The sequence below is a fragment of the Cuculus canorus genome, chromosome 10 (assembly GCF_017976375.1).
Source record: "Cuculus canorus isolate bCucCan1 chromosome 10, bCucCan1.pri, whole genome shotgun sequence".
In the NCBI taxonomy this organism is placed as follows: Eukaryota; Metazoa; Chordata; class Aves; order Cuculiformes; family Cuculidae; genus Cuculus; species Cuculus canorus.
In genome coordinates, this window is record NC_071410.1 from 12,986,758 (window position 1) to 13,008,954 (window position 22,197).

The 22,197-nt window shown below is 39.0% G+C and overlaps 1 protein-coding gene across 2 annotated transcripts in view; it reads left to right on the forward strand.

The window, feature by feature from the left end:
• The window catches only part of AFF2 (ALF transcription elongation factor 2), a 333,777-nt gene that overhangs the window by 196,785 nt on the left and 114,795 nt on the right, over nucleotides 1–22,197 (forward strand). For both annotated transcript variants that reach the window (XM_054075616.1, XM_054075617.1), the window contains exons 5-7: nucleotides 6,009–6,095; nucleotides 8,791–8,827; nucleotides 9,078–9,129. In XM_054075616.1, coding sequence (XP_053931591.1) covers nucleotides 6,009–6,095; nucleotides 8,791–8,827; nucleotides 9,078–9,129 — 176 coding nt within the window. The remainder of the gene's footprint in view (nucleotides 1–6,008; nucleotides 6,096–8,790; nucleotides 8,828–9,077; nucleotides 9,130–22,197) is intronic.

Sequence of the window (22,197 nt, forward strand, 5' to 3'; positions counted from 1 at the left end):
TATGACAAAGGCACCATTGCAGGTACCATCACACGTTCCTCCAAAAATATGCACTGGGTGTTGGCCACTGGTAATAAATTTGCTAAAACATTTGCTTGACTAAAAAAATTCCTCCCTTAATATTCATACCAAGAAAACTGACTTTCTTTTTGGAAAGTATTTTTCTTTCCCCCCCCCCGCCCCGCCCAGCTATGGGAAAAGAGATGTGTGTCCCTTTGATGCTGAGAAGACTTCTAAGTGCTTGAACATGCTAATCTAATACATATCCATGAATTTATCTGTCACGTCGCTGCCGATACTGACAGTGGATCAAAATCCCTTCCTTAGGAAGCCTTAGACCTGGTAAAAAGCAGGCCAGGTTACTGGTCACGATATTCCCATCTGCTCATACAAACTTTTCATTCCTACATACGGAATATGAATGAAAAACAACTCATAGGTTTATTGCCTTTGTGTTCCTTTAGGCTTTAGTGTCATTTGCTTATACATATATAGATCTGTAGCTATATATTCATTTGCTTGCACAAATTTGCTTTTCCCCAAAGTTGAAATGGACTGAGATATTTTTAATTCAGTATGCATCACATGCAAAATGTGGCTGCCCCTCATGCATTACTGGTTTCCTAGCAGAAAGAGTTTGATCAGATTTGTGTAAATGCAGAAATGAGAAGGATACTGTGAAACAAGGCACACTTTTTATGAAGGTTGCATTGATAAATAGTTAATAAAACATTAATAAATCATCAATAGAGGCTTTATTAAATGGTAAATCACTTGGTTATCTTTATTCCTTCAAGGCTGTAGGTTGCTTAGCACCAGCTGTAACATGAAGTTTGTAATAACCTCAGAACATCTATTGATCATATATTAATTTTTCTGAATGCAACTTTAACATACTGTGTAACCAAAAACTGGAAAAAGTTTAAAGCAACAGATTTAGCTATAAGGACTGAGAAGGGCAGTTGACAGAATGCCACAGATGAGGTCTTTTTAGCAGCAGTGGGCTGAGCGTGCATTTATTGCTAGCAACACGTGTAGGGCTGCTCCTTCTCCTGCTTCCCTGGATGCCCTTTAAAGATGTGGGCAAAATGTTGGTTCTGAAACTGCTTTTGTGGACTCTTAATGCCACAGAAGAAAAACACTGGGATTGTTGCTTTCTTCTTCTGCCTTTTTGTGGATCTACTATCCACAAGAGAGGCAGTAAGGGTAGCATTTGGCTGACGGAGATCTATCAAACTACAGAACAAGAAAAAGGGCTGGGAAGGGTCTTAGAAATCTCATCATCTAGTACACATCCCTGTCCCAGTGCAGGAATCAATTCTACCTAAGCCATTCCTGAGTGATGTGTGCTAATCTGCTCTTAAGTGTGTTCCTGCAAAGATGGAGCCCGCGTAGCTCTCTGAGCAATCTGTTTCAGTGCTGCACAGTCCTTACCATTAGAGAGCTTTTTTGTATGTCTAACTGGAATCTTTCTGGCTGCAGTTTAAGTTCATATCCATAAAACTGAAGAACAGATTATTCTCTCCTTTAGCAACAGCTCTTTCTGTAATTGAAGACTATTCTCATGTCTCTCCTCAGTTCTCCCAAGGGAAGTAGCATGAGCCCTATATCTTGGGAGACCTCAAATTAGATCAGGCTAAGCAGTTTAGCGGGCACTGTAGGAAGTGAAGCTGCCTCAGTAGGAATACATAATATACCATCTAGCTGCTTTTTTCCATAATGACCTCTTAGAGCCTGGCTTAGTGCCTTTATCTGTATTTAAAAACACTGCACACTTTCTTTTGAACAAGAAGGAGAGAAGGAAATTATGGAAACATGAAACACAGAGAAAGGAAATAAATCTTGAAGGAAGCTATTAATTTTAGGGACTGGTTTTGTAAAGCTATTTACCATCTGCCCCATATCCCCAGCTCTCTCTCTCTGAACTTTTCCTTAGAAACTTGCAAGTCTAAATCCCTCCACAGTCCTCCCTGTCCATTTAAATTGTGATTTGACCTTGTACCTCTGCAGCCCTTAAAAAGTTTGCTTGGAGTGTTTGTATTTTTGGTGATGCATTAGATCGCATCTGCACGTGTCCTTCTTAGTTACTTACCTGAGGGCTTTTATAGCTGAAAAGAGCAGACTTGGCTGAAGAGACAAGCATGCCTAGCTCTAATAAATAAAGCACATGGAGTCAATTAAAACAATGTTTAAATAATTTTCAGAAAGGAGGATGCTTGATGTTACTACATCAGAGAACCACAGTGACTTTTAAGCCAATGAACTGTGCAGGTTTACTTTCTCATTTAATCTCCAGGTCTATTACAAAAAAGCGTGCTTCCATAGCAGTCATCTGCCCACTCTAACAGTTAACATGATTTTGGAGTTATTTTAAGTCCAAACCATGTGAAAATAAATCCTAACTCAATTTTGTGGGATTACTTTGTTTCCATTAAATTCCTCTTTAAAGCATTTCATATGCTTAGTTTTATTATTGTTACTTCCAGGAATTTCTAAATACTTCCAAATTTAGGTTGATTAAAGTTTTTTAACTTTTCCTAGGAAAAAAAAGGATGCACTTCCCTGCCTACTTTCTCAGGTATTTACAAACTGAGATATTTATATATACATTTTAATGGATGCATACACAACACACACTGTCTGTGCTGTTCTTTATAGTCATAACGTATTAGAAGGAAGATATATCAGATTTCACCAGTGAAAATGGAGCTTAACATGTACTTAAAGTACTCCAAAAGAAATAGGGGCACAGGAAGGAATAGCGAAGTCATGTGGATGATTAAACAAATGACATCCTTTCTTCTAGTTCTCCAAAGTAATGTGCATGTGCTTAAAGAACAGAGTAGGAGAGAGTTAAGCAGGCAGTCGCATCTCTGCAGGATGTGGGGTTGGGGTTTTGACCCTTCACAGAAAACAGCGCGGGGCATTTTTGTGTGTGATTCTGTAGCTCGGCGGTGCTCTGCGTGAGCACAACCTGCAGCTGTGTGAACGGTGTGGTGTTGCTGCCCGTACATTTTGAAGTGACTTTTTTCAGATGAGTAAACTCAAAACTTTCTCTACAATCAGTCAAGGTTCTTTCATCGACAGTGCTGTGGCACCTATCTCTAGGTAGAAGTAGGTCGGTTTCTTTAAATAATTACGTATTTCCTAACCACTTCTGCACACATTGTTTGTTTATACCTTGAGCTTAAATAATCTTGGGGTTTTTGCATGTGTGATACTATTTGGATTTTTTTAGCCAACAGTTTTTATTACAATGATAATTGAAGTGAAATGCTTTAACATAGCTCACCTTTACCTTTGTAATAGACTTTGATACTCACAAGGTCACTGTAAATGTAAAGATTGTATAGTTCTAACCTCAGTGAAGCTGACTTTTGCCTCTGTCTTCAGTGGAGTCAGGATTTCTTACCTTGTAACTGATTTTCCTCAAAAAATAGCAGACTCAATTTTCCTTTTCCTGCTGTTTTATGTTCAAGTGTCCCCTAACAGACAGGTGACTAAATTTGCTTCCACTTCAGCCCACCAAGTTGAAACGCAGTGGATACTAGATATGTTTTGTCGGTGAATATGCTGAAATATTTGTCGGCATCACCTTCCTATGGATTCTAGGCTCTCTGTCCATCCTTTCATGCACAGGCAGGAAGAGACTGAGGTCAAGTCTGTAATTGCAGTTCTAGAATATGATTCATTTCTTCCTTCAATCAGGCTGCCTGTTCCTCTTTTAGTTATGTCATAGAGTCTCTGTTTCATCGTTTTGCTATGAAGAGATTTGCCACAAAGCAACCTCTATGGCATAGGATTTGGCAGAGGCATGCAAGATTTGGATTACATTATCTCACAGAAAAGTTCACCACATGCTTGAATCTTTTTCTGCCTTCCTCTGTGCAGAAATCAGACAATCAGTGCAATATAATAGCGTCATTCTCGTCATTGCACTAAGCTGCCACAGTCTCACCCACCAGGAGGGATGAGCCATTCCAGAGCTGCCTTTTTCTTCCTCATTGCCACCATTTGGGCTTTGTGCAGTGATAAAAGGCCCTGAGCTCCACAAGCAGAAACCCAAAAGCTCTTTCAGGAGTGCCGAGACATCTGCACGTTCCCGTTTCCCCAGGTTGTCTCCACAAGGAGCTGGCAGAGCTTGGCCCCAGGCTGTGCTGTCTGTAGCTACGTGGCCCTTTAGATAAACCACAAGGGCATCTGTGATGCGCTGCACTGGTGGGAGTGGAGCAGAAGAGTCCAGTGAGGCTGAGCTGCTGGAGCAGCCCTGTTCTCCAGCCTCCGCAAGGACCAGGCAAGGGCTGTCGGTAGTGGTCATTCCTGGGCTCTGTCCCTTGCAAGGCTCAGCCAGACCTTGCTGCAGTTGCAATATTGCTAAGGGTGGAGATTTGGTGGGCTTCAATAAAATACTAGTGCCTTACGGGGGCTTGGGGGAAGTTCACGTCTGCTTGTCCCATGGACTGAAGGCTATGGTGCACATTTTCCTTGTTGTCTCCTAACCTCCAGTATGACACATGAGTTGTGGGGACAACTGTAGACCTGCAACTCTGTCTTCAGTGAACTATACATCAGCATTCATCTGTAACCACCACATCTTTAGCTCAGATGCACCCACCGTACTGCTCTTTTGACAACAGTTGTATTTTCCGTAATTAGTTGCATTATGTTATATTTTTATTTGTGAAGTGTTTGCAGTCGTTGTCTGTTGTTCTGTTACTTATAGAAACTTGTGTGTTCATAAGCTTTGTGGTGAATGGCTCTGGGCTTGACCAATGTGAAATAACAGCTGAGAAGTTTAGTTTACTGCAGTCAGGATTATGGTCATTGCACACAAGATTTCCTCGATCCCACTTGCTCTTTTTCTCCCTTGTCTCAAGAAAGAATCCTTTCTGAGCTTTGTAGGCAAAGAAAAACAACCAAGACAAAGATATAACAGATTGCCAGAGACAACTACTACTCCCTCTCTGAATATTTATTAAAGTTAAAAACAAAGATAACAGAGAATGGAGCTGCATCTACCATAAAACACACTCATTATAAGGGCATTTAAAAGCTCTGCCTAAAACAACACTTCTGCAGTTTCTCTATTTCACTGATTTTTCCCCCTCTTCTGAACATAAGCCCCAGTCTGCTCCCACTGTGCTCAGCTGTTCTTTAAGTCAGTGTGAAAAAGCAGGGTGTGCACTATCTCTTCTGCGTCTGTTTTGTAGCTGCGGGCACCCAGGTGGTTTCTTTGAAGATAGCTGGAACATGCGTGTACAAAGATGAACTTACTGATATAGGAAATGGGTGTGTTGGTTAAATGGTCCGGTGGGCAGGTCTTCACCAGAGACTTGGATTTCCTAATTAGGTATGGGCTTTCTGTGTAGTCCTATGCAAGTCACCTAATCTTTCGGTGCCTCCCTTTAAAATGGATTTGATAGTGTTCTAAAGCTGTGACATTGCACACCGTATAAGTGCCTGTGGCCAGTGCTGTGAGAAGATGCTTTGCTGTATAGGACAGTGTCCCTGTTCTCTTCTGCAGTAGGTATTCATGCTGCAAGCCCACTCCAGCTCTTTCTAGACCTGCCACTGGTTTATTTTGCCACTATGCAATCTTGATTAGGTTTGCATTTTGCTACCATGCAGTCCTTCACAGGGTCACATCCAGTGCAATACAGGAGGAAAACCGTCCCCGATGAGGCTTTGCATGTAAAACTGTTTTATACCTATGATGGCTTCATTCATGCAGCTTGAGACGCTGACCACAGAGAAGGAGTCAAATTGCACCAGATGAAGGCACGGATGTTCAACATTTTCAGGAGTAAAATCTGTCCTCTCCTTCATTCCTAGGAAGTGCTGCCTGTTGAGTGGTTAAAGTGTTCATCTACTGCATAAGGATGGGTGGTAATGATTCCTTAAGCAATTGCATCTCCAGGCTCAGTGGATAACACCTGATCAGTTTTTCCTCTTTTTCTTCTTTATGTACATGGATTTGTTTTCAAAAACATGTTTTTTTTCTTCCCTAGGAGATGACCCATTCCTGGCCACCTCCTCTTACTGCTATTCACACTCCTGGCAAGGCTGAGCAGACCAAGTTTTCTATCCCAAGCAAGGTACAAGTAGGCCATTACCAGTAACCTAATTAACATTCTATTCTGTTGAGTGTTCTTTGCTGGGGAGTTTATTTTTGTGACTGGTTCCATTTTCAAGAATTTCTGAGGCTAATTTTAGTTGGGAACTCCCAATCAGGATGTTGTTACCAGTAGGACTGCTTATTTAAAGCTGCAGAGCTTACAGCGGAGGCAAAGTAAACGTCATCTTTGTTGTTATGAGAATCCTTCCATGTAAAGTACAGTATATTGTATTTGGTTTTCTTCTATTACTATTTGTGCAATGCAATGGCTGAAATGATAATTTGTTCCTAGTTATTGATTACTCTTAGGGTAATCAAGAGTCACATTGCAGTCACTTAAAATGTTCCTGCACCTGCTTGTGCACACCTCCAAGGGCACACGAAGATACGCAACATGATCCTTATTATTTGCCTTGTTAAAAGCATGCACTCAGCACTGCCCATGTCAAAAGCACATGCCTGGAGAATACCTGTAGCTCATTTGACACACAGTGAATCATCAAGTTGTATGATTTGAACACGGCTATAGTCCAGATTCTGTTGTTGCCTTCTACCTGTGATTGCAGTAGCGCTGTTAGAGGTTGAGCTCATACCCAGGACAATTATTGCCAGAGTTACCTGCTGGGGCCTCAACAACTGTGAGCTGCTGATGTCTGGGGAAGGGGACAACTTCCCCAGGTTGAGATAGCAACACCAATCTGATGCGGAGTTGCATAAAAAATTCTTTCTAAAGGCAGGACTTGCAAAATAGCTTATAAAGTTGGTACTGCTTGATATTATGGTTCACGCAATTGTATCCTGTTTTAGAAGCTGGAATACGATTTTCCTCTATTTGGCAGATATTCCCTTGGCTGAAATGCTGCCACCATACTTAATTGGAAATCGTATGAAATTAGCATTATCTGCTGCTCCTTTAAAAAAAAAAAATAGTGTCCAGAATGCCTTATTTTAATGGAATTTGATAGTTACTGCTCTAGCACTGCCAATGTGGCTGCAGTTATCTGCTGCAGCATTAAGCATCAGAAGTCTTAACCACATGAGTATAATCCCCATTGCATATTGGGCTAAAGTCAGTTGAACCCGTTTAGGTAGAGATGGAGTCTGACCTGTGTGACTACAGTGAGAGTAGGGGGGAATTGCCACTGGAATTTTAATTTATGCCACCTATTAATGTTTTTGATGGGCCTACAGAAGTTGGTCCTACAGACTGCACTGTCTCCTTTGGCAGCAGCATAAGCATAGGTTCAGAAAACCTAGAATTTTGTTTTCCTTTTCTGTTTCTAGTGAGCCTGCTTTGAACTTTTAAGGTCCACATCAAAGTTAATTTCTGGGCATATTAAAAGTTGATCCTAAAGTTCTTGACTATATCACTTCAACACAAAATATAAGCAAGATGTTTATTTTTTTTAGCTAGCATTTCAGGAGATAGGCGAACACATAAATGTTTCCAAATTTGCTAGTTTTACTTTAAAAAATACAGCAGAAATGTCTCTTCAGAACATCACATCGAATCAGTTATAGCTAGCCAAATTATCAATCTTAGACGTAATGTGGCTGGATTGTGTAGCCGTATAAATCAGAGATGGGCACTATAAGAAATTCTCAATTTAATTATTTTTTTAAAAAAGTATCCTTATGAGAAACATATATAAAAAACTGTGATAAAAAAAGAGAAATTTATCAGAACAATTTATCCCTCTGACATTCAAATTTCAAGTGCCATGTTTACTCTTAGGGCATGATTTACTTCACAAGGGACTGACTGACAGCACAGTGTAATATTAGGAGCTGGTAATGCCCTAAGAGGAAGTGCAGTGAGGGCTTTAATGACTTTAACATCCTACAGAACTAACACTTCCAGCAAAGTAGTGCCTGGCTGTAAGATGAGGTTGTAAATAACACCTTAATTTCAAATGATCAGACTTTGCTTGGAAGGAAAGCTGATTACAATCACTACAGTGGACTGCAAAGCCTAGAGAAAAACTAAGGAAGAGGACACTGTGATATTAAGGAAGCAGCTTAGTTATTTTAAGCCAACAAGAATCCTGGTATCAGCGTGCTCAGTATTGCAAGCCAAATTCTTTGCTGGTTTACAGTTGTTGTACTTCCATTGATTTCATTGGATTTGGATCAATTTCCATCAGGTGAAGATCTGCTTCCTGCATCTTTCTCAAATCCTGTGTGTCATAGTCCAAATAAAAACATTGACTATCAATAAAAGGTTACTGTATTTCCAAGCAATGAGATAAAAAAAAAACCTGAAAAAAATAGAAAGGCAGCAGTCCTGAATTTAATGCACAATTGCCATTCATTCTGTGGTCTGAATTGTACATCATAGATGGCTCATAGACACATCCATGGCCACGCCTGGAAAAGGCTAAAATCACTGCGAGTGCAAAGCTGTGCAGTGTATCCATAAAGGTGGTATGCAGATTTACAGCAGTGGAGAACAAGCTCTTGTCTGAACTGTGGAAGGGGCCCTCAGTGGTGCTTTGTCTCCACAGGTAATGTTTATTTAAAATAATGTCACTGGTGCTGCCTTAACTTGATCCCTTCCCTGTACCATCTCCTTCCGTGTTTGTGTAAAGCTAATGCCCTTAATCTAGCAGGCTGAAATATATGTTACCTTCTTTATCTTATTTAACTAATGCTGACATTTTGTGTGTTCTTTGCAGGACTCCCAACATCTGACCTCAGGATACAATGTACAAAGTAGGTCTTTATCATCCTAGTCCTTACAGTCAGGGTTGGGTATTTTTTTTTCCTGCTTAACATCATTAAAACAAAGGCTAAAAAATTAATTTCTATGGTGCTAAAGCAGATCAGTTCAATTTTTTATTACATGTTATGCATTGTGGCATGTTGTGAAACCAAGTATAATTAGATGGGCTGACAGCTTTGGGTGCATTTTAATTCTACAGTAATCTTTTGACATTTGAAAATGCGTTTCCTTTGTTTGCAGAGTGGAGCGATCCAGCAGGGAAAGTTGCAACTAAGTCAGTGCCACAAAAGTCGTAAGTATTATTATTTCCAGCTTTAAATCTCATTTTAAATTTATCATAAAGAATGAGCTTATTTCTCCAAAGGTAACTAAAATCTAGCTCTGCTCATAATCTTGTGCTGATGTTCAGGTGTTCTCAGTAGTCCTTAAAAATTAGCCATAAACCAGTTTTATGTTTTCAGTGCTTATTACTGTTTCTTCTTTTTAAGCATTAGCTAACAGAGGTATGTGTGAAAGATGAGTTTATTAAGCAGAAATAATGCTGATTTTAGTTGTACAGCTTGCCAAAATTAAATCACTTTTATGCTTCTCTCATCAGATACTAAGCCTCTTAGAACAGAAAATGCAACCCAATGAACAAATCATGCAGGAACATTAACATCCATACAGTGAGAAAGAGTATAACACATCATACAGAATGATTCTGCTAGGTGGTGTTGAAAAGCTGGTCTTGAGTTTGATACACTTTGAAACAGCTGAAAATCACAGATGATCTATAAATATGACAGTTGAAAATTGTGGAGGAGCTAATCCTCTATTGTGTTAAGCCATTTTTCTTTTGATGCTTCTCTGTTGTAAGGCTGCAATAATGTAGCAGTGAGTTGAGACTGAACTGGTTTTTTACTTTTACCCCAGGATCTCAAAGTAATTTACAAACAAGAATTAAATAATAACTTCGAAAAGCAGGTTGTTTTTATAGTTATGAAAATGTGTTGGTCTGATTTCAGTTCAGAGCTGCAATATTTTTTAATGCTCAAGCATTTTAAACTACTGAATGTAGAACTGCACTAGTTTAACTGACGTTTGAGTAAATACAATTATGTTCACTTAAAATGGCTTCAAAATTATTCTAGTGGTTTCCCTTAATCAGCTAAGGACAGTTTTAAGTAGATCCCTATAGGAGAGGAAAAAATCAGTGCAGATACCTACATAGGTTTTTTATATTAATTTAAATATATTGATTCTTAGTGCAAGTTTGTGTACAGGAAAGGACTTGTCAGAGTTCAGTGATTTGTGTGTGACTGTGTAAGAGACGCGGGACTAGAGTAGATGTGGTTGTCAAATCTGTTGGTGTGCTCACCAGGCTCTGAAAGTCTAGTTCTTTACACATAAACTCAAGTCATGGAAGTACTCATTCAAATAAAGTTTGATGAGTAAAACTTTACAAAATGATGGCTAAATGACTAATACAATTTTAAAATGAAGTCGTTTTTTCTTCAGATTGGATAAGAATTGGATAGGACTGCTAATGAAAACTAGATTAATTTGCATGAATAGAATTTATTTATGAAATATAGGAACAAATTAGGTTTTGCCCTTTGCTATTTGATTTCCAGTAATGGATTGGGTTTTTTAAAGAATCTAACCAACTGTGCCCTCTGTTCTTAGTAACAGAATGTGTGCATTCATTTTTCAGAACATCTAAGTGATCCAAACCTAACATGTGGCACATTCCATAGTAAGAAAAAAAAAAAGTAAAAAAATATTATTACATCTTAAAAATATTTTTCTCCTAAAGCACGTGTATTTGGATTCCACTGTGAAAAATATTTTAGTTAGTATACCATAAAATCCAATATTTCAATAGTTTGTAACCAACAGTAATAGACTTGTCAATCATGGTTTATAGTTATAAGCTGAATTTCAAAAGAACAGTGCTTCAGAGCTCAGTGGTATATAGCGCATTTAATGGGACCAGAGCTCTCTATAGGAAGCCTGATATAAAACCCGAAGACACTGAGTACATTTTATGAACCAGTTGCTCTCTGTTCTGCTGCTTGATCTAAAGTTCCAGTACTATCAATCAGATTTCTGCTGCAATGAACTGTCTTCTTATGGTAGGTGATAGATTTTACACATGAGAGATCAGAGCTGCAATAAAGCTACTTTTATTTTTAGCTTCCAAATGAAGATCAGCTAACCCATTACTATCACTTTTTCTCTTTTACTGCAGAAAAATTGTTAAGGCAGCTTCTAAGAATTTCCATAGGGCTTTGGGAGGTTAGAAGGCAGTCCACTGTGAGACATGGTATTACAAGGCCAATTTGTTTCTTTAGATCTGCATGTGCAGTTACCACTGCTTTCACTGGGAATTACAGTACTTGAAGACTAATGAAATTAGAGCAGAGAGTGGGGCAGAAAGATGGAATGGTATCAAGCAGAGCTGGATGGTGAGATGCAAATAATCCTGATAGATTGAAGCTCCTGCGTTGTGTATTTCAATAATATAGTATTTATCAGATTGCAGTTGTATTAAGAAGGATTTAATCTTTCTAAATGGTCAGTTTTAGGGATATTGGAATGTCTGATTGAAATGACGGTCCAACTTATCCCATTTAATGTTGTTGCTACAGTCTCAACCGCAGCCTGATCTCACCGATTTCAAATCTGTATCACCCACCAATTCCTTGTATAGTTCATCAATGGGATCTGTTGTCTGTGTTTCAGTTTGATCAAATCTGACTGGATTTGGATTTATTAGTTAGAGACTTTTAACCTGGACATGTTTCTAGATATTCCCCAACTTTTTAAAGTTTACATGGAATTAAAATGAAACTTAAGTTATATTTTCCAGTTACATTGTTCCTAGTGGCATTCTTATAGATTCCATTGGATTTGTTTGAAATCCGTAGGAATTGGTAGTAATGTGCTGACATTCACTCTATCACTGAGTTACACTATGACTAGCTGAGCAATGTGTGCAGAACAAAGATACTTTACCTTCATGATGCTGTATTCTGCTCCAGCAGCCAAGCTGCCTGGATGTCATTACAGAATTCAGATGTAGAAACGTTGACATCATGGAAGATCAGACCAAAGTATGTATGATCTTTGCAACATAACCTTTCGGGTGCGTGCTTCTACAGGGAAGAAAGGCGGCAAATACTGCCAGGTGGATAAATTGACCAATGTCTGGGTTTTGTAAGGGGATGCAAGATGCATGACTTCTTGTCTAAAGCTCTCTGAAATAGAAAATTTATCCTTTTTATACTATTTCAATGTACTTTATTATATGCACATGCTGGAGAAATTCAATCCCCCATGTTTTGCATCAGGTAAAATAAAAGGTAGAGTAGTTGTGGTTGTGTCTGAATTCTACATGTAGTTGTACATGAATATGTGTACATATAAATACCCTCAGATCTTAATTTCTACTCAAAGATCCTGAAAATGAAATTTTGAGCAGTAACGTGTGTGTGTGTGTGTGTGTGTATACCGTGTTGAGTTTTTATAGCTGAAATCAGGCTCTGTAAAACTACAGCCCTCGTCTTCGGGTTTTTTTTTTAATTTTCAAATTCAGTATGAATATCCATTGGGTATTGTGCAGTCAGTTTTGAGCCAGTCTACTCTGATTAGTTTATTATGAATCATAGTAAGCAGGAAGAGATAAGGTGCAACCAATTGCACTGAGAAGGATTTTCTGTCAACTTCCATGAATTTGAGGGTATGAACTCAGCACAGGACGTAGGTTTCTGTTATATAATTACCACTGCAAGTATGTCATCTTCAAACATCCAGTGCTTTTGTTCTGTTTAGGTTGCTAGCATTTGGCCTCTGTCCAATTGGAAACTACCCAGAACCTTTTTAATCAAGCACATCCTGTGTTTTGAAATCGTGCTGCAGAGTAGTCTTGGGTAGTTTCCATAAAAGCCCAGCTAAAAAGAAGAGTGTAATCATAATAGTATTCTTCCCATGTCATAAAATTACTTCCTATACTTACTGTATTAATACAGTATTAAAAGGCCCTTCTCATGGGCTCAGGGAGCTACCGGAAACCATTAAAACTTAGAGCAGCAGATTTTTATGGATCAGACAAAACCAACCTGTTTTATCTTCATAGAGTATTTGTTATCCATCATATTTAATGAGAAATAACCTGTGTAGGGGCTAGAGAACAGCTAAATACAGTGGACACAAAAACAAAGCAAGCAGCCAAAGTACTTTATATGATATTTCAGCAAGGGGGTTCGCCACTGGTGCCAGTTGGGCCAGGATTTCACTTCACAGTTCTAAAAAAAAAAATCAGTAAATACCAGTACCTTTATAATTGCAAAGATCATCATAATACTTGATGGAAGCCTGTTTGATAACAGGATTGTGCTTCTTCACAACTAACTCCTTTTCATAAGTATCTAATGGCTTTTTGGAAGTTCTCCACTGTGTCAGGGCCAGCCACCTGAGCCTGGAAAACAGAATTTGGCAGCATGTTCAAGCTACAAATTAAAGGTAATTCACAGTTTGAAATGAATCAACATGAGGTCCTTATGAAAAGTAATCAGACATCAAGAGGATTTTACATGAAGAATTGTATATTGGATAATGCAACAACAAGTGCTGTTGTTATTCAGAACATTCAAATCAAGAAGCACTGATGAATTCTTAACCTTGAAAGGAATCAGTTTTAAAAAAAATGAGATTCATTCAGTGTTGATGCATCATTTCCAGTTCAATCACATGAGCCACAAATGTACAATTCATCTCCAACTGGAATAGGAAGAATCTTTCTAGTTATGTATCCAACTCTGCATCTGAGTTCCTGTCACAATCCAGCCCAGGTGTATAACGCTTAAGAAGCTGAAATTTTACTATTTCCAATTACGGTTTTTAATCAATCATATTAAAGCATGAGAGCATCAATTGATCCCACAGTGTTGATAGCCTGCTTTCTTTTATAGAGTATGTTCATTTTCACTTAGCAAGTGTGGCAAGCTTCAGTTATTAGACTAAGTACTGCCTGTTTGTTAGAAGTAAGAAGTTCGAAAGATATTCCCTCTGGGTAAGCTGGGAAAGTCATGAATACAAGGGACTTACGCTGCCACGTACAAATTATGATAAGTGAAACAACAGTGGCATGTAATTGGAACTCCATTAATCTTTAGAGAGCTCCAGTACACCATATTAAAGGGACAAATAACAAATGAAAATAGAAAGGTCTGTTTTGATGTCATTCATCTTTCATATTGACTGTCTCGTTTTGTTAGTTAGAAGTTTGCTCTGCATCCTTTTGCCTCATAAGTTCTTGGGTTTGAAGGAATGATAGTTAGTAAAGACTGTATTGTTTTGTTTCTCACTTCCACGGGCTTTTCCTTTCGAGAAAAGTGAAAAGTAAGTTGGAATAAAAAATACAAGCATTTTCTATGGACAGTTGCCTATAGAAGCAAAGTTGCGAAATATTTCTGCTGCTGTGAAATATATTAAAATCCAATGTCATAATTAAAAGCCCTGTATCCTTGAAGATAAGCCCATTATTCAAAATAATTTCTAAATTAGACTTTGAATTTGTTTTCATTATTCAGCTGGCTCACATAGACTTTAACCTCCCTGTCAAAATAAAGTTATTTCCTAATACATTCTTTTCCATGATCTCTTTCTCCTGACATGTTTATAAATCAGTTTAAAAGATTGTGGGAACAGAACTAAATTAATTCTCTTATATTTTACAGATCAATGTTGAGTAATTTTTCTTGACTATCAGAGACTTACATAATTACTGCCTTTAAGAATGCCTGAAACAAGCTAACCGACTGCATTCTTGCCAGCCTTGCTGATTGCAACTCAAGTGAGCACTGAACCATTTAAATTTCCTCTGATACTGTAGAACCCCCCATTAAAAATTCAACGTTTATTTGCCCTAACTAATGAGTAGCAGTTGAAATATTTTGTTCTCAAGTAGGATGCACTACTGCATCACTGCCAAATGTGTACAGCCACTGAACTGCGACCATTGAAGTGTCAGTATTAATAGAGACAGGTAAATGACACATTAGCATGTTTGGATTTGGGATATATTTCCCTGTCCGCTGCGTATCAGTTCCCATTTTGGAAGCTGATTAGACTGCAAATCTGCTGCAGGTTTCCCTGCATTTAAAGAGTTTTTTCCACAGGCAGCAGCATATGTTGTGCCTTCATGGCTTAAGGCCAGTCTTGAACCGACCTCCCAATTTACATTTCTGTGGGATGGAATCACTTCCGAACTTCAGTGAGACTTCAAACATTCAGTTTGAAAAACAAATGTACTCAGTAAATCTGAAAATGTAAATTAGAATAGAGCAGAGGAAGCCACCACACTCAGTACCTCTCCCACCCATTTGTTTTCTGAGCTGCGTGCTTCATGATAAACCAACTTGCATGTAAACTAACTTCTTCCTTGGTTTTCTGGCCACCGTCATTTGGACCTCACCCTGCTCCCTTTTGTCAGTAAATTTTGGGTTCAGAGCCAAGCTATTTCTCTCTCTGGCCTTTTCTTCCTGGTGTTATTTGCTTTAGTCCCTTTCATTCTTACTGTCATTTCTCACTGGCTTTGTAGACTTCAGTATCTTGAGACAAACCGAGAAAATTGTCACTTAGATTCATCTGTACCAGGCTGCGAAACAGTCATAATCGGAAATGGCTGATAAGCTTGAAAGAAGAATGGATTTTGCTGGGAAGCTTGGCATTCATAATACCAAAGTGGGCTTGAAACTCCCAATTTGTGTCCTAAATATCCTCAGTAAGACTAACAGCCACTTTTCCTAATATCACAACTTAATCCTTTGCATCTTTCCTCTGAATCCCTCTGACAACCCCAATAATCCACCACGTTTTTCTTAGCTTTACACTCTTCATCCAGAGGAACTTATATTGCTACCATTATCCTTTGGGCTGAGGGCTCAGCAGGGCTCCAAAGCCTATCAATTTTCTGACCAGAGGGCTTATTTTTTATGAAGTGAAGTTCTCACAACACCCCATGGGGCGAGGCCACGCTCACTGCATTATCTTCTGTCTTGGATAGCCCTTGGAGCCACAGATTCAGAATAGCTTTACCTTACAAACAGAACCTCCCAGACAGTGAAAAACAAAAATATTCCCTACTTTTGGGCTGATTCCTGGAGGAATAGCTTCTTCTCTCACTTGGCGTCCATGCATCTTGAACAAAAATATTATCGAGACTTTCTTAATGCTGTAACTGCAGCTTTCTGAAAAAATAATGTAGCCCTAGATGAGAAGGGAGATATCTGTAGTCTTACTTCAGTAGGTGTAAACCAATTGTTTAATTAAAATCCATATTATGTAAAACACAGGAGGGGGCCTAGAAAATTGGCAAATAAAAAGTTATTTCCTTATTTCCACAGGAGCTCTTTATCCGTCAAGATAAAAATAGTCGACAAAATCTGAAGGTAGTTTAGCTTTCGGGAAATTGGCCCTTGCTGGAAAGTCTTGTTTACTTAAAATGCTTCACAAAAAAGATTATTACAGGTTTTGAAAGAAAGATGTTGACTCATCTACCTCATATTGACAAGAAAGACTTAAATGCAGCTGTCGGGCTCATCTGAGTCTGCAGCAATAGTAAGTATCTCTGGTAATGAGGGGATTGCTTTCATTGCTATTTACCTGTTAGGCTCTACTGAAGTACTTGCTTTTTGGGTATCCCTGATAGGTTATATGCATGTAACTGTGTTAAGGACATGTATGTTCTTCTCTGCAGAGAGAGAGGAATGTGAATCAGTGCTGCCCATGTTTGATTTAGCATGAATTTCAATAGTTCCAGACAAATTTGAAAGCCTATACAAATCATATGGCTTCAAGTCTGGCTGTGTGCTAGACTGGAATTTTTTGTTAGGTCAGACCTTTATCTCAGCTTCTTTTTGTGACTCTTTATGGGGAGATTGAAGAGGAACTGAAACTGGTGACCTGTCTTGACCTTTAGTACTGGATTAAAATTCCAACTTGCTGCCATGGCAACGGGGTCTTGAAAATTAGATCCTGACAGAAGCAGGGAGAAACTTAAAACTGCAACTGCTGCACTGAACTGAAGAAAGATTGCTTACAATTCTCAGTGACAGGCTCTTAATTGAAATAATCTGCCTTCCCCTGTGCTAAAAAAAATAAGGGACAGAGAAATGAAAAAAAAAAAAACCAAACCCAAAACCAGAAAACTGTCTTGATTTTTTTGGTACGCAAAAGTCTGTTGCCATTCAAAGTAAAGCATACACTGCAGAATCCAGCAGACTGATTTTAGAGGTGGCAGCAGGCAAACCTCCATGGTGAGAAGAGGGCCAGGCATGCACTTGCAAAGCCTTAAACCACACAGACCAGACTGGTAGCAGGAGCCAGACAGTGGCCAGTGTTAAATCACAGGTTAACTATTTTTTTCTCCTTTAGCCTGACACCAGGGATCAAAAGAGACATCACAGTGTCACATCTGACTCCCAGGATCCATGCAATTATCTGTTCTGTAGATGTAAAGGGATAAACATAAGCTAGATAGTGCTATTTCAGATCAAGTGTGATAAAAGTTACTCATTTTCCAATCTAATCAATGGAACAGTCAGAGGGAGATAATAATGCAAGTCCTTCACTGCTGAAGGAGGTTAAGTTGTTTTTGTCCCCATGGAGAACAGAATGCAGTTGTAACGCAAATAGAGAAGGTGCCAGGTGTCACATAAAGGATTTCCTGCTCTTTTCCACTTTATTCAGGAATCCTCCTCATCCCAAAATCAAATAACCTTGAAGATCATGTTGCAGCATTTTCTTATGTTAGTCTGTAGCTTTCCCAAATACTTAAATGTTCTGAGGATGCTCTGAGGTTCCTGCTCCTCTCCCAAGGCAAGGAAGGACCAGGACTACCTCTCCCATCACACAGGGGGGTGCTGCCTCCTAGCAGCCACTAGCCCTCTTTCTAAGGTCACTGTAGGGGTTGTAGTCGTCACACACACACAAAAAAATATTAAAATGTGTAGGTTTTACGTAACAGATAAAGGAGCTTTCTTAACAGCCAAATAGATACTGTTGGATTGGATTAGAGCTCCATAACTGCTGTGGAATCAGATTGAGTTGTAGTTAGTGTATGTAGGTAGATGAAAGTTAAAGTAGGTAGATGGCATTAAAGTTTTAGAAGAGAGAGTTGTCAAAGCAGAGTGTCCAGACTTACTGCAGAATCCTAAGACTGTCTTTGGAATCTGAGTTCAAGTAGAAGGCATGCATTGAAGAATATTTACTTTAGTTTTCTTTGGACTTAGCAAAAACAATACTTTGGTAGTAATGTATTGACATATTGTAAAATTTTAGGATCAGTGGAAATATTACAGATGTTCACACACAACATTTAGGATAATATGTTTTGCATCATTCACTGCATGTTTTAGACTTTTAGAATCATAGAATAGTTTAGGTTGGAAAAGAACTTCAAGATTATCGAGTCCAACCATAAACATAACACTGTCAAGCTCACCACAAAACCATAGCCCTAAGCATCACATCTACATGTCTACCTCCAGCGATGGTGATTCCACCGCTTCCCTGGGCAGCCTGTTCCAGAGCTTGACAGCCCTTTCAGTGAAGAATTTTTTTTCGTAATATCCAGTCTAAACCTCCTCTGGCTCAGCTTTAGGCCATTTTCTGTCATCCTATCACTTGTTCCTTGGCAGAAGAAACCGACACCCACCACACTACATCCTGCTTTCAGGGGGTTGTAGAGGACAATATGGTCTTCTCTTGGCCTCCTTTTCTCCTGGATAAACAGTCCCAGATCCCTCAGCCTCTCCTCATAAGACTTGTACTCTAAGCAAGTATTATCACTAATACTGTCCATTATCAAGGGCAGGTAGGTGTTGTGCAGGTTGCGTTGAAATAATGCATTGCGTGATCTTAACACTGATTTCTGGAGTTGGCTGTTGACTTGATACATGGCAGAAAGTGGGTGAATAGATGAGCAGTTTTCTAACAAAGGAAAATAAAATCCACTTAACGTTTTTTCAGGCTCTAAGTTATGTGCTTCAGTAGTGTTAGACAGTTAAAAATAGAGGCCATTATTTGAGATTTTGAGTGTCAAATTAAATCCTAGAGTAAATTAGTTATATCAGAGGAGTTACTGTCAGAGATGAATTTGGCCCATCCTGTTATAGGCTTGGACTGTTACCATTTCCTGCAAAGCAGCACTAATTCTACCTTAAGTACTGTCAGAGTGGACTATGGAGCCCTGGAGTATCTGGCAGTAAACGTGTGTTTTGCTGGGAGGGAAGGTAAAGAAACATTTAAATAGGTTTTTAAAATAAGCATGAAATCTCTGAAGATGTACTGTTGTAGTGCTTGCTGTATATCAAAATATGTAAGCATCTAGTTGTAACAATGGCTTTGTAAACACATTACTGAGCAAACTATGAAAAGTAATCCACCAAGGGGCTGTTTCCCTAACTCATAAGCACTAAGATAAGAGACCAGTGCCATAAAGTAGATATGTGCTGTTAAAAAATACTTCCTTTTATGCGAGATCATTTTGTGTTAAGTCCGATAGATTATTTCTTTTTCATTTTTAGATGCATATTTTTATTTGCTTTGAAATATTTGTTTTTAAGGCAAAAGTCAGACATTCTTGGAAAATCCGTGAATAATGCATTAATATATGAACACGGGGCAAACGTTGCTTAGGGGTGGCATGAAAGTGCCCACATGCACCTCACGTGGGCAGAGTGCTGCGGTGTCGTGCAGTCCTACTACAGCTGTCTGCTGCCTTTTTGTGGAATTACAATATTGCAATGGATAATGAGAACAGCCTTCAGCATTGTCATTCCTCTTAGCAGCCTGCAGGCATGGCCTGAGGGGCAGTTGAGTGCCTCCTTGCCTCAGAGCCCTGCGGTGCCTTGGTGAGCTTTCAGCTGCTCCAGGGCAGCCGCACTGCAGCAGGGCTGTCGGCTGCTTAGCCAGGAGGAGCACCATGTCTTATACCCATTTTTGAGGCCACAGTTTCCAACTAATTTTGGCACAGCTGTCAATCACGTGTGCGTATCGCTTGCCTTCATGTGTCATTCCCCCCAACCCAATTCAGAACAGCCTGCTGCAAAAAAGAAAAGGGATGAGTTAAACTATGATATGGTGTTAGTAGTTCTTCTCTCTTGTTGGCATCTCACCTCATGCCTGGCTTGAGGACCCCTCCCACCTTGCAGCTTTTGTCAATAATGTCAAGGGTGAAAGGGAGATCACAACCAGAGGATGGTCTGAATTCTGTGTTGATCAGCTTTTCTGCGTTTACCCATCATGTCTTCTTTTAAAGCAAACAGTGATGTTCCTGGCGACTACGAGGGGAATTTGCTCAGATAGTGTGCAGCTCATTCTCAGGGGGATTTTATTCAGGAAATTGCAAAACTTGAGTAAGAAAAGGTGTTAAGTGAATTATATACAAACTGGATATGGAATTAATCTGCCGTAGCCAAAACCCAGTAAAAGCTCATGTATTGCCAGTTGCTGACATTTCTTACAGTTTTGTAAATTGTGCAGCTATGCAAACACTGAGCTAAAAATCCAGTAACACCTCCCTTCTCCAAAATACATAACTTCCTATGCTATTTTGCTTTACTCAAAGTGGTACATGCTGTTCTTATTATTATTAATTGACTTTTGTGAATTAAAAGGAATTACAGAAGGTTGGATCCTTGGTAATATATGGTCCACAGCTCAGACTGATTAATACCAGTGAGAGGGCATTCATTGATTTTGTTTGCTTTCTCTCAACTGGTAGGAAAAGTACCTATTTAGGGGACTGGAGAAAATTTATAGAGTTGAAATCTCAGATATGGTCATGGTTCTTAGAGGTGATGGGAGATTGAGACTTTTCAGAAAAAAAAAGATTATGAAGACTTTTTAGGACTCATTTATTAGTGTCGTGCATATGGTGTTACAGCATAGTTGTGTTTTTAAAGACCGAAGGCTTTAATAAACAGTTGTAATTAATCTGTAGTGAGTTTTTAAAAGTCCAGTCTGATAGGTGAAATTACTTCACATGAAGTCTACAGAATATACACCATGCATTGTATTAAAAAAAGAATAAAGCAAACACAATGAATCTGTTAAATCATAATGGCTCCCAATCGTGACAAATTTGCAGATTAAAGCTCATTGAATACACATTTAAATGATAAATGATAATGGCTTGGAAAGAGCCATTATGATCTATTTCATCAATAATCCACATTTTTTTGCCTTGTAACTACACCAATGATGAACATAATACATACTGCCTGATGAAAAAAATATTTTGTTTATGAAAGAGAATCAGAGAAAAGAAATTCTCAGTTTAACAAATTTAAATGGTTGTTACTGTTTGTTTATATTGTTTATACATGACAGATTTTTCCCATTATTAATATTAATCATTTACAGCTCCAGAATTTGTGCTCAGGAAAAAGTACGCTTTGTCTTAGTATCCCTTTAGTATCCCTCAGACTACAGTTGATTTCACTGAATTTTGGAAAGCATATATAAGCAGAATGAAGCAGGGATGCAGAATTAAACATTGAATGTTTTCAGCTGTCAGTTGTTCAGTACTTGTGAACACCCAGTCCCACAAAATTTGTGAGCACAGTTCAGTGAGTTTGTCACAAACCTGTCATGTTCCACGCAGAAATACGTGCATATTTTCTTAATTCACTGTGCACTGGAATTTGCTGTGCGTGCCCAGGACAGCCTTCGGGGTACTCCAGCAGTTCCCAAGTGTGTTCAGTTGAGTGCAGATGGTCCTGATGTGTTTTGGTGCTCACAAGCACACACCTGTAGGAGACCTTGTTGGGGGGTTGTCGATAAAATTCTGAAATGGTGCTGAAACAAAATTTCCTACTGAAGAAAGATGAGGGGTGAAGGTAGACCCAACTGTGCTGTGTTGCCAGCTCTTGGTTGTAATCTTATGTGCATGTAATCTCATCCTTCATCGGGTTAGGACTTCAGTAGTGAGAGCCTTTAAGACTGAGTTCTTGAAGGCCACTTATAAAGCAGCAGCCAAACTCTGTTTGGTATGAGGAGTGACAAAGTTCATCTTTGTGGGATGTTGCGACTATAAATTAGCAGTTAAGTTAAAGGTGAAATTTTTTAAATTGACTGCATATTTTCATATGTGATCTGCTGCAAATATGAGCTGTGGTGGATTCGTTTGCCTTACCGTGTTACAGGATAAACTGAAGGAGTTAGCAGTGGAGCAGGATCCCAGTACACCTAGTCATAGAAGTCATCCCAGTGAAGTTACTAGAGTCCTTCATCTGAAGGATGTGAAAGTCCTTTTTACAAACCACATCAACCAAGTACTTCTGGGCATTTTATGTTTCGTGGTAACATA